We start from the raw sequence: 14,057 nt of genomic DNA on the forward strand, positions 1-14,057 counted from the left end.
ATTAGCTGAAGGTCAGGTGACTGGTGGCCAGGACCTCACTGCTTGCTCCGCTAAGGATCTTCTGTAGATAAAACTTGCAGGGCATGTCCTCTATAGTAAGTTATCACTAGTTATCCCTCGGAAAACTCTAGAATGAAGGAGCCAGAGCAGCCTCTAAAACAACGAGTTCACCCGGGAAATAACTGCAGCATGCTCTAGTATGGTCCGATTTATGGAGGCTAGTGCATATACATACCAGGCAGCTCCTGGTCCGATTTATGGAGGCTAATGCATATACATACCAGGCAGCTCCTGGTCCGATTTATGGAGGCTAGTGTATATACATACCAGGCAGCTCCTGGTCCGATTTATGGAGGCTGATGCATATACATACCAGGCAGCTCCTGGTCCGATTTATGGAGGCTAGTGTATATACATACCAGGCAGCTCCTGGTCCGATTTATGGAGGCTAGTGCATATACATACCAGGCAGCTCCTGGTCCAATTTATGGAGGCTAGTGCATATACATACCAGGCAGTTCCTGCACCATCCGCTATGCGGGCGAGTGCACAGAACAAGTCACATCCGAAATATACATACGTCGCTGGTTCAATAAATTCAGCCACCGTGTGAATTTAGCTTTTCTGTTTATGATCACTGCAGTCAGTCACTGGTCGGATCAGTGACGCTTGTATGTATGGTTCCCACAGCAATACAGCCAGTGATTGTCTGCAGCAGTCAGGTGACTGATTGATGGCTCAGCATCACTGCAGGACTGGTAATAGATTCAGCAGGTAACTAATGCTTATTTTTTCTTTTTTTTCCACTAACATTTCCTACTCTTAAGCAAATTTTTTAAAAAAATCCTGGAAAACCCCTTTAATTTTACAAATTTTAAGGGCCCCCATTGCCATCATTTTGGTACGCCAAAGGCCGCAGGCTGGGCTTCAGAAGAGATTGTGACTTTTCTTATATATTGCAATACTTAAAAAAGGTAAAATTTATTTTTAAAAAGAGAAAAAAGAAAAAACTTGAATCATTTTCTACCCATAAGAAATAAAAAAAAAGAAATATGTTGGCTATTGCCATGTCCATAAAAATAGGCTCTATAAAAATATTAAATAAAATTAAACCATAATGGTAAATGCTATAAAGAAAAAAAAATGAAATCCAGAATTGCTGTATTTCCACCACCACAAAAAAATGCAACAAAAAAAAAGTGATCACAACACGTTACCATTAAAAACTGCATGCGAAAAAACACACAGCTCTATCGATGGAAATATAAAAGTTACGGGTCACAAAATGGGAACACAAGAAATTTACAAAGTTCTGATTTGCAAAATACAAGAAAAATTATATACGTTTTTTATCTCATAAATCGTACTGACTAGTAGGATCGTGTTGCCAAGTCATTTTTATCGCACAATGAACGCCGTAAAGAAAAAAACAAACAATGGTGCGATTGCATTTTTTTGGCATTTTACCGCACTTAGATTTTGGTGCACTGTATGGTGAAATAAATAATGTCATTCAACACTAAGGCTCGGCCTCGAAGGGGTTAACAGTCAACCCTCACTAGGAAGAGATGGGGAGTCTATAGCTTTGTATGAGGAAAAGTTCTCTTGTGTTTATCCACTTGTGTTTTATTGTTTGCAATAAATGTATCCAGGCAATGCTCTGTGAGCTCCGGCCTGATACATCACCCCCGCACCGACACATTGTAACAATCCGGGCAGACAAGTTATGTGCAGGATAGGTGATAACCTGCTGATCGGTGGGGGTCCGACTGCTGGGATCTGCACAGATGGGCAAATTGGGGGAATTTTTATCCGTTACAAAATGGAGCGGTGGGTCAGACGCCCGACTGTTACATTCATTCTCAATGGGGCTGCCGGAAAAAAGCGCAGGACGGTGAATGAATGGTTCGCAGGTTGAGCATGTGCTAATCAGTGGGGGGTCCCAGCAGTTAGCCCACCCCATCCACTGATCAACAAGTCATTGCAAATCCTATGTTTTTGCCAGAAAACCCTTTAGGCTATGTTCACACACACATCATGGTTTCTTCAGCATTATTTTTCTGCAGCAAAACCTGATCTCTTGCCAGGAGGTTTGTTCAGGATTTTTGCTGCTGTATTTTTGTGTGTGTTTTTTCACTGTCCTTTGTCTCCGTTATGCATGGTGACAGAAAAAATATCATTCTGGTTTAGGTACAAAAAAATGCAGAAAAAAAGCTGAAAACTTAACACCTGAGTTTTTGGTGCATTTTTTTTTTCACCACCCATTACTTCCAATGGGTGAAAAAAATGCTGAAAGAAGCGACGTGCTCTATTTTGCAAAAAAAAAACATGCAAAGCACAAAATCCTGAACAATAAACAAAAAACCATGATGTGGGCATGAGATTTCTGGAATCTCATAGACTTTGCTGGTGCTGCAAAACACAGCTGAAAATTTACTTAAAAAAAAAAACGCATAAAAAAAGCGCTGAAAAAAAAAAAAGATGTGTGAACATAACCTAAGACCACGTTCACATGTTCAGTATTTGGTCAGTGCTTTACATCAGGAGAGGAAAAGTATAATAGCAACACATCACCATGTCTGTATTTATCACCCACTCCTGGTTTTGGCTTATAAATACTGGTAGAAAATACTGACTAAAAACTGAACATGTGAATGTGGCCTAAGGTTCTGTTTCCATGGACCATATGACTGCTGATGAAAGGAGCGTTATTACTCCTTCATGATTATCTCTCAGTGTGAATGCAGCTCAAGGCTCTTTTCACACTTAGGTGGCAGATTCCATCAGATTGACAGCATTGGTCTTGCTGTCAGAACGGCTGCCATTTAATGACAGCGCCAATTAAGAGGTTGAAAATGGGGGAAGGATCTCTTCCAACACGCACGGCCCTTGTGGAGCATGATTGTGGGGTGTCATGGCGGTCACAAGTCTCCTGATGACCCCCTGTCTGCCATGTTCATACACCTATCGAGGGGCTTCATATGAGATCAGTCATCTGATAATACACCGTAATAGTACAGTCGTGTAAAGTACAATATATGATTGCGGGTTCAAGGGGAACCAATAAAAAATATAGAATAATAAGAATATACTGTATATCATTTCATATCAACACCTTCTGGCTGAAATGTCAATAAAATCTAAATAAAAAGTCAGATATTTGGGATGTAAACGATCCGGACTAATAAAACATTGGGATATTTCTCCCGCACAGCGAACGTCGAAACTACAAAAGAACAATAGAAACGGAAAAAAAAAATCGCATTTTTTGGTCTCTTCAATCTCTCCATAAAAAATGGAATAAAAAGAGGTAAAAAAAAGTTGTACGGACCCCAGTGTGACGATGATGATGAAGAACGCGGGGTGTGAAGTAAAATAACAAGTCCTGATACAACTCTATGGACCATAAAGAAGTTACAGCCCCGGGAGGGGAAATCAGGAGTACAGAGGGGTCCGCTGCGACTGTTGCTCCAGGGGGCTGTGAGCGGCTCCCACCCTCCAGGACTCAGGGGTACACCGTTAATTATATGGGGGGACGCCGTGTATTATATGGGGGCCGGACCATCGCCCCCCTCCCCCATCACCCCCAAATCTGCAGTGACCTCCTTTATTTCCATGCAATGGACAAACACAACACATAGAAGTGATCCCCCCAAATCGCAGCAGATGACGTCATCACTGCACTATTATAACACGGAAAGGATACGAGTAGCTCCTGCTCCGCTGGCTCAGCATGGCGCCCTCCGTGCCGCCCCGGTCACACATTGCTCACAGTGGGGACATCTCCGAGCAGGAGCACAGCAGCCACTCATGGGTTAATAAGGATTGCTGGCGGCGGGTATCGGCCATCGGTAGGTAGTCAGTATCAGCGTCCGCACGGAGGACATCAGCCCCCGGGACTGACAGTGTCCGCAGCGCTTGACGTGTGTCCTGGCTTCCCGGTTACCATGGAGCCGGAGCTCTTCTCAGAGTACTAGGGTGGCGAAAGAAGGCTACTGCGCATGTACAGTCTGAGAGGAGGGCGGGGATTACTATAAATTCTAACTGCGCATGCTCCAGTACGAAGGTTTGGGAGACTGGTGCGCATGCTCCGTTAGCATTCGGAGTCGGAGAATCAGTAGCGCATGCGTATTTGCACTGACCAATACCCTAACGGTAAAGCCTCAAACTAAAAGTAGTGGACGCTCCCTTCAAGGTCCACAAGGATCAAAATATGGAGCTGAAGCCTCCAAATTCTTCCATGCACTCAGGGCCCAATTCGTTATTACATCTGCTCTTTTATTTTGTCCAGTTTTTGCTGCTTTTCACCTGTTTTCTATTTGCGGTTTATTCTTTTAATTTACGCCTTTTTTAAAGACTTTTTTATGTTTCTGCCTTTTTTCCATATGTTTTGTTTTTTCCGATTTTTCCATAGGTTTAGGGTTTTTCCATTTTTCCAATTTGTTTTTCATTTTTGTGGGGGGTTTCCTTTTTTCCAAAGGTTTGGGGGTTTTTCCATTTTTACAATTTTCCATTTTTCAACATTTTTCCATTATTTGGGGAGTTTCCTTTTTTTCCATAGGTTTTGGGTTTTTACATTTCTCCCATTTTTCCAATTTTTTGGGGGGTGGACGTTTCCTTTGTTTCCCATAGGTTTGGGGTTTCCCCAATTCATCAAAGGTGACTTTTTCAAAAAGTTTTACATTTTTGGAACAAATCTCCTCCAGTTCCTCCGGGAGGTGTTCTTTTATATACGCTTGCATTGTGGAGCAAGTTTTGCGACATTTTAATTGAACGTTTGACTTTTTTTTGCTCTAAAAATCTGCGAAACAGGTTAAAGCCCAAATGAATAAAGACAAGAAACAGTTTTGATTTCATGCAAAATCCGTCGGACGCAGACGACATTTTGAATAATTTGGCTCAAATAACATCAATGAACAAAAAAAAAGTGAACCCCGACATGTCACATGACAGCAATTTTTAGACAAGTCGTGGGGCTAAAAACATTTGTGGAACTATTTTAGGATGGGGCTACATGGTGACTTTGGCCGTGAAACAGGTCATGCGGAAAAAGATCGTTCAGTGCAGCTGCTAAATTGCAGTGTAATGCACGTGCATAGGGTTGTGATGCGACCTCTAAGGCCACGGCCCCACTATCAGTATTTGGTCAGTATTCGGTCAGTATTTTTTCTCAGGAGTGGGAGCCAAAACCAGATGAGGAACAATCAGAGAAAAGGTATAATAGAAACAAGTCACCAATTCTGCATTTATCACCCACTCCTGGTTTTGGCTCCCACTCCTGAGAAAATATACTGACCAAATACTGATAGTGGGGCCGTGGTCTTAGAGCTGCGATTTTACTGTAAAAATAAAAAACAGCCAAATTGCAGACCAGTCGCATGGAAGTCACATTGTAGTCTACTGCAAGAGAGCTGCGACCAGCAACAGAATATCCAACATATTTGGATAAATTTGCAACTCTGTGTAGCAGTTGCTTTAGGTTGCAAGACACAGTGTAACACCATAGGAAATCATTAGATACAATGTTGCAATGTGACACCACAATTTTGATGGATAACGTTTCTCCTTGTGTAGAGTGACAAGCCAGGCCTGGCATGTCAGAATGAAGAGACTTATAGGCCATGCATAATCCTCTGGGAAATTAGGAGGAAGAGATGAAGAGGACTAAAACTCTAGCGCCACCTATTGGAAGTAGCAATCCTAAAAAGCAATATCAACCCTTTAACGAGCCTTGTCACATGACTTGGGATAAAAGCCAAACCAGAATCTCAATTTGCAGACATGGTGTTTCGGGCAATTTGCATACTGCGATTGTGATGTCACGCGACATACTGTATGTTGGCATGTTTTGCTATCCAAAAATGATGAATGAGTGGGCAGCACAGTGGCTCAGTGGTTAGCACTGCAGCCTTGCAGTGCTGGGGTCCTGGGTTCATATCCCACCAAGGACAACATATGCAAGGAGTTTGTATGTTCTCCCTGTGTTTGCATGGGTTTCCCCTGAGTTCTCCAGTTTCCTCCCACACTCCAAAGACATATTGTTAGGGAATGTAGATTGTGAGCCCCAATGGGGACAGAGATAATGTCTGTAAAGCACTGTGGAATTAATGGCTCTATATAAGTGAGTAAAATAAATATATACTATACAAGATAACATAGTATCAGGTGGTCATTACACCTATACAGCAGGTTTGAAAAGGCATGTAGCTTTCTTAATGTGTCAGAGGCACTTTAATGAGGTGTCAATGTGATGAATAAAACTACTATGAATGTGTTAGGCTACATTCACACTTACAGTTTGACATTCTGTTGTCTATTCCATTTTTAGGAAATGAAAAACTGAATAATGTAAAAAAAACGGATCAGTTCCAAAACGAATGCAATCGGAAGCAAAGATATCCCTATAACTAAAATTCAGCTTTTTCCTGAAAATGAAATAGACAAACATAATTTCAAAACGCAAGTGTGAACACAGTCTTAATTTAATTATTTATTTAATGGCGCAATATATTTATATAGCGCCATTAATCCCACAGCAATTTCCAGACATTATCATCATGTCCCCATCGGGGTTCGCAATCTAAATTCCCTACCAATATGTCTTTGGAGTATAGAAGGAACCTGGAGGAAACCCTCACAAACCCCTTGCAGGAATCTGTAATTGATAAAAAAAAATCGTATTTTGGGTGCACCACCATTTTCTCAGACCCATAACTTCTATTTTTTTCCATTCTTGGAGCTGGGTGACGACTTATTTATTACTTGCGGAGCTGCCATTTTGGGGTAAATATGATGGCTTTTTTATTGTTCACACAACTCTGCTGCAACAGTGTGTAATCTCTGCAACAAAGTATCCAGTTTTCCTGTTCATCACTGCTATTTTGCTGTTAAACACTTTTCTGCTGATTGCATAATTCTCTGCCATTGACCATCTATCTGCTGACAGCATACAACTGCTCCTTTAACCATTTGTCTATTCATCTTTAGTTCCTATGTATTTTCACACTCCTGCCTCTGTGTCTTCTGGTGTTTTCTGCTCCATTTGTCTGCCACCAGTCTGCATACTCCACTGGTCTGGTCGTTGATGATCCACATGCCATCTGGTTAATCTGTGCCACCGCCTTTGGTCCATGTTGTTCACCCGGAACTAGAACACCAGGTGAGCCCTTACAGACACTGTAGGTTACTTACACACTGCATATTTTACACAGAGACCACACTGTATGTTACTATGTGTATTATCCCTGTACTGTGACATCACTCTGTGCATTATCCCTGGACACTGATATCACTATGTGTATTATCCCTGTACTGTGACATCACTGTGTGTATTATCCCTGTACTGTGACATCACTGTGTGTATTATCCCTGTACTGTGACATCATTGTGTGTATTATCCCTGTACTGTGACATCACTGTGTATTATCCGTGTACTGTGACTTCACTGTGTGTATTATCCCTGTACTGTGACGTCGCTGTGTGTATTATCCCTGTACTGTGACATCGCTGTGTGTATTATCCGTGTACTGTGACTTCACTGTGTGTATTATCCCTGTACTGTGACATCACTGTGTGTATTATTCCTGTACTGTGACATCGCTGTGTGTATTATTCCTGTACTGTGACATCACTGTGTGTATTATCCCTGTACTGTGACATCACTGTGTGTATGATCCCTGTACTGTGACATCACTCTGTGTATTATCCATGTACTGTGACATCACTGTGTGTATTATCCCTGTACTTGTGACATCACTGTGTGTATTATCCCTGTACTGTGACATCACTGTGTGTATTATCCCTGTACTGTGACATCACTCTGTGTATTATTCCTGTACTGTGACATCACTGTGTGTATAATCCCTGTACTGTGACATCACTGTGTGTATGATCCCTGTACTGTGACATCACTGTGTGTATTATCCCTGTACTGTGACGTCGCTGTGTGTATTATCCCTGTACTGTGACATCACTGTGTGTATTATCCCTGTACTATGACATCGCTGTGTGTATTATCCCTGTACTGTGAAATCGCTGTGTGTATTATCCCTCTACTGTGATAACGCTGTGTGTATTATCCCTGTACTGTGACATCGCTGTGTGTATTATCCCTGTACTGTGACATCGCTATGTGTATTATCCCTGTACTGTGACATCAATGTGTATTATCCCTGTACTGTGACATCGCAGTGTGTATTATCCCTGTACTGTGACATCACTGTGTGTATGATCCCTGTACTTTGACATCACTGTGTGTATTATACCTATACTGTGACATCACTGTGTGTATTATCCCTGTACTGTGATATCTCTGTGTGTATTATCCCTGTACTGTGACATCACTGTGTGTATTATCCCTGTACTGTGACATCACTGTGTGTATTATTCCTGTACTGTGACATCACTGTGTGTATTATCCCTGTACTGTGACATCACTGTGTGTATGATCCCTGTACTGTGACATCACTCTGTGTATTATCCGTGTACTGTGACATCACTGTGTGTATTATCCCTGTACTTGTGACATCACTGTGTGTATTATCCCTGTACTGTGACATCACTGTGTGTATTATCCCTGTACTGTGACATCACTCTGTGTATTATTCCTGTACTGTGACATCACTGTGTGTATAATCCCTGTACTGTGACATCACTGTGTGTATGATCCCTGTACTGTGACATCACTGTGTGTATTATCTCTGTACTGTAACAACACTGTGTGTATTATCCCTGCACTGTGACATCACTGTGTATTATCCCTGTACTGTGACATCACTGTGTGTATTATCCCTGTACTGTGACATCACTGTGTGTATTATCCCTGTACTGTGACATCACTGTGTGTATTATTCCTGTACTGTGACATCACTGTGTGTATAATCCCTGTACTGTGACATCACTGTGTGTATGATCCCTGTACTGTGACATCACTGTGTGTATTATCTCTGTACTATAACAACACTGTGTGTATTATCCCTGCACTGTGACATCGCTGTGTGTATTATCCCTGTACTGTGACATCACTGTGTGTATTATCCCTGTACTATGACATCGCTGTGTGTATTATCCCTGTACTGTGACATCGCTGTGTGTATTATCCCTGTACTGTGATAACGCTGTGTGTATTATCCCTGTACTGTGACATCGCTGTGTGTATTATCCCTGTACTGTGACATCGCTATGTGTATTATCCCTGTACTGTGACATCGCTATGTGTATTATCCCTGTACTGTGACATCACTGTGTGTATTATCCCTGTACTGTGACACCATTGTGTGTATTATGCCTGTACTGTGACATCACTGTGTGTATGATCCCTGTACTGTGACATCACTGTGTGTATTATACCTATACTGTGACATCACTGTGTGTATTATCCCTGTACTGTGACACCATTGTGTGTATTATGCCTGTACTGTGACATCACTGTGTGTATGATCCCTGTACTGTGACATCACTGTGTGTATTATACCTGTACTGTGACATCACTGTGTGTATTATCCCTGTACTGTGACATCACTGTGTGTATCATCTCTGTACTGTGATATCTCTGTGTGTATTATTCCTGTACTGTGACATCACTGTGTGTATTATTCCTGTACTGTGACATCACTGTCTGTATTATCCCTGTACTGTGACACCATTGTGTGTATTATGCCTGTACTGTGACATCACTGTGTGTATTATCCCTGTACTGTGACATCACTGTATATTATCCCTGTACTGTGACATCGCTGAGTGTATTATCCCTGTACTGTGACACCATTATGTGTATTATCCCTGTACTGTGACATCACTGTGTGTATTGTCCCTGTACAGTGACATCACTGTGTGTATTATCCCTGTACTGTGACACCATTGTGTGTATTATCCCTGTACTGTGACATCACTGTGTGTATTGTCCCTGTACTGTGACATCACTGTGTGTATTATCCCTGTACTGTGACATCACTGTGTGTATTATTCCTGTACTGTGACATCACTGTCTGTATTATCCCTGTACTGTGACATCATTGTGTATTAACCCTGTACTGTGACATCACTGTGTGTATTATCCCTGTACTGTGACATCACTGTGTGTATTATTCCTGTACTGTGACATCACTCTGTGTATTATCCTTGCACTGTGACATCATTGTGTATTAACCCTGTACTGTGACATCGCTGTGTGTATTATCCGTGTACAGTGAAATCGCTGTGTGTATTATCCCTGTACTGTGACACCATTGTGTGTATTATGCCTGTACTGTGACATCACTGTGTGTATTATCCCTGCACTGTGACATCACTGTGTGTATTATCCCTGTACTGTGACATCACTGTGTGAATGATCCCTGTACTGTGATATCACTGTGTGTATTATCCCTATACTATGACATCACTGTGTGTATTATCCCTATACTGTGACATCATTGTGTTTATTATCCCTTTACTGTGACATCGCTATGTGTATTATCCCTGTACTGTGAAATCACTGTGTGTATTATTCCTGTACTGTGAAATCACTGTGTGTATTATTCCTGTACTATGACATCACTGTGTATATTATCCCTGCACTGTGACATCACTATGTATTATCCCTATACTGTGACATCGCTGTGTGTATTATCCCTGTACTGTGACATCACTGTGTGTATTATCCCTGTACTGTGACATTACTGTGTGTATGATCCCTGTACTGTGACATCACTGTGTGTATTATCCCTGTGCTGTGACATCACTGTGTATTATCCCTGTACTGTGACATCACTGTGTGTATTATCCCAGTACTGTGACATCACTGTGTGTATTATCCCTGTACTGTGATATAACTGTGTGTATTCTTCCTGTACTGTGACATCACTGTCTGTATTATCCCTGTACTGTGACACCATTGTGTGTATTATGCCTGTATTGTGACATCACTGTGTGTATTATCCTTGCACTGTGACATCACTGTGTATTATCCCTGTACTGTGACATCGCTGTGTGTATTATCCCTGTACTGTGACATCGCTGTGGGTATTATCTCTGTACTGTGACATCACTGTGTGTATTATCTCTTTACTGTAACATCGCTGTGTGTATTATCCCTGTACTGTGACATCGCTGTGTGTATTATCCCTGTACTGTGACATCACTGTGTGTATTATCCCTGTACTGTGACATCACTGTGTGTATTATACCTATACTGTGACATCACTGTGTGTATTATCCCTGTACTGTGACACCATTGTGTGTATTATGCCTGTACTGTGACATCACTGTGTGTATGATCCCTGTACTGTGACATCACTGTGTGTATTATACCTGTACTGTGACATCACTGTGTGTATTATCCCTGTACTGTGACATCACTGTGTGTATCATCTCTGTACTGTGATATCTCTGTGTGTATTATTCCTGTACTGTGACATCACTGTGTGTATTATTCCTGTACTGTGACATCACTGTCTGTATTATCCCTGTACTGTGACACCATTGTGTGTATTATGCCTGTACTGTGACATCACTGTGTGTATTATCCCTGTACTGTGACATCACTGTATATTATCCCTGTACTGTGACATCGCTGAGTGTATTATCCCTGTACTGTGACACCATTATGTGTATTATCCCTGTACTGTGACATCACTGTGTGTATTGTCCCTGTACAGTGACATCACTGTGTGTATTATCCCTGTACTGTGACACCATTGTGTGTATTATCCCTGTACTGTGACATCACTGTGTGTATTGTCCCTGTACTGTGACATCACTGTGTGTATTATCCCTGTACTGTGACATCACTGTGTGTATTATTCCTGTACTGTGACATCACTGTCTGTATTATCCCTGTACTGTGACATCATTGTGTATTAACCCTGTACTGTGACATCACTGTGTGTATTATCCCTGTACTGTGACATCACTGTGTGTATTATTCCTGTACTGTGACATCACTCTGTGTATTATCCTTGCACTGTGACATCATTGTGTATTAACCCTGTACTGTGACATCGCTGTGTGTATTATCCGTGTACAGTGAAATCGCTGTGTGTATTATCCCTGTACTGTGACACCATTGTGTGTATTATGCCTGTACTGTGACATCACTGTGTGTATTATCCCTGCACTGTGACATCACTGTGTGTATTATCCCTGTACTGTGACATCACTGTGTGAATGATCCCTGTACTGTGATATCACTGTGTGTATTATCCCTATACTATGACATCACTGTGTGTATTATCCCTATACTGTGACATCATTGTGTTTATTATCCCTTTACTGTGACATCGCTATGTGTATTATCCCTGTACTGTGAAATCACTGTGTGTATTATTCCTGTACTGTGAAATCACTGTGTGTATTATTCCTGTACTATGACATCACTGTGTATATTATCCCTGCACTGTGACATCACTATGTATTATCCCTATACTGTGACATCGCTGTGTGTATTATCCCTGTACTGTGACATCACTGTGTGTATTATCCCTGTACTGTGACATTACTGTGTGTATGATCCCTGTACTGTGACATCACTGTGTGTATTATCCCTGTGCTGTGACATCACTGTGTATTATCCCTGTACTGTGACATCACTGTGTGTATTATCCCAGTACTGTGACATCACTGTGTGTATTATCCCTGTACTGTGATATAACTGTGTGTATTCTTCCTGTACTGTGACATCACTGTCTGTATTATCCCTGTACTGTGACACCATTGTGTGTATTATGCCTGTATTGTGACATCACTGTGTGTATTATCCTTGCACTGTGACATCACTGTGTATTATCCCTGTACTGTGACATCGCTGTGTGTATTATCCCTGTACTGTGACATCGCTGTGGGTATTATCTCTGTACTGTGACATCACTGTGTGTATTATCTCTTTACTGTAACATCGCTGTGTGTATTATCCCTGTACTGTGACATCGCTGTGTGTATTATCCCTGTACTGTGACATCACTGTGTGTATTATCCCTGTACTGTGACATCACTGTGTGTATTATTCCTGTAGTGTGACATCACTGTGTGTATTATCCCTGTACTGTGACATCACTGTGTGTATTACCCCTGTACTGTGACATCACTGTGTGCATTATCCCATTACTGTGACATCACTGTGTGTGTTATCTCTGTACTGTGACATCACTATGTGTATTATCTCTGTACTGTGACATCACTGTGTGTATTATCCCTGTACTGTGACATCACTGTGTGTATTATCCCTGTACTCTGACATCGCTGTGTGTATTATCCCTGTACTGTGACATCGCTGTGTTTTATCCCTGTACTGTGACATCACTGTGTGTATTATCCCTGTACTGTGACATCACTGTGTGTATTATTCCTGTACTGTGACATCACTGTGTGTATTATCCCTGTACTGTGACATCACTGTGTGTATTCTTCCTGTACTGACAGCACTGTCTGTATTATCCCTGTACTGTGACACCATTGTGTGTATTATGCCTGTACTGTGACATCACTGTGTGTATTATCCTTGCACTGTGACATCACTGTGTATTAACCCTGTACTGTGACATCACTGTGTGTATTATCCTTGTACTGTAACATCGCTGTGTGTATTATCCATGTACTGTAACATCGCTGTGTGTATTATCCCTGTACTGTGACATCTCTGTGTGTATTATGCCTGTACTGTGACATCACTGTGTGTATTATCCCTGTACTGTGACATCACTGTGTGTATTAATCCTGTACTGTGACATCACTGTGTGTATTATCCCTGTACTGTGACATCACTGTGTGTATTATCCCTGTACTGTGACATCACTGTGTGTATTATCCCTATACTATGACATCACTGTGTGTATTATCCCTATACTGTGACATCATTGTGTTTATTATCCCTTTACTGTGACATCGCTATGTGTATTATCCCTGTACTGTGAAATCACTGTGTGTATTATTCCTGTACTGTGAAATCACTGTGTGTATTATTCCTGTACTATGACATCACTGTGTATATTATCCCTGCACTGTGACATCACTATGTATTATCCCTATACTGTGACATCGCTGTGTGTATTATCCCTGTACTGTGACATCACTGTGTGTATTAT

The 14,057-nt window shown here is 41.4% G+C and overlaps 1 protein-coding gene across 2 annotated transcripts in view; it reads right to left on the reverse strand.

Annotated features, from left to right (window-relative positions):
* Positions 1-4,021, reverse strand: part of CEP126 (centrosomal protein 126) — a 61,225-nt gene extending 57,204 nt beyond the window's left edge. The window contains exon 1 of one of the 2 annotated variants that reach the window (XM_073662134.1): positions 3,707-4,021. In XM_073662134.1, coding sequence (XP_073518235.1) covers positions 3,707-3,765 — 59 coding nt within the window. In that variant the 5' untranslated portion in view covers positions 3,766-4,021. The remainder of the gene's footprint in view (positions 1-3,706) is intronic. The other variant, XM_073662133.1, reaches the window with a different exon arrangement.
* Positions 4,022-14,057: the final 10,036 nt, after the last annotated feature.

Source organism: Phyllobates terribilis, unplaced genomic scaffold, assembly GCF_046119375.1.
Source record: "Phyllobates terribilis strain yellow unplaced genomic scaffold, ASM4611937v1 Scaffold_2__4_contigs__length_985480577, whole genome shotgun sequence".
Taxonomy (NCBI): domain Eukaryota; kingdom Metazoa; phylum Chordata; class Amphibia; order Anura; family Dendrobatidae; genus Phyllobates; species Phyllobates terribilis.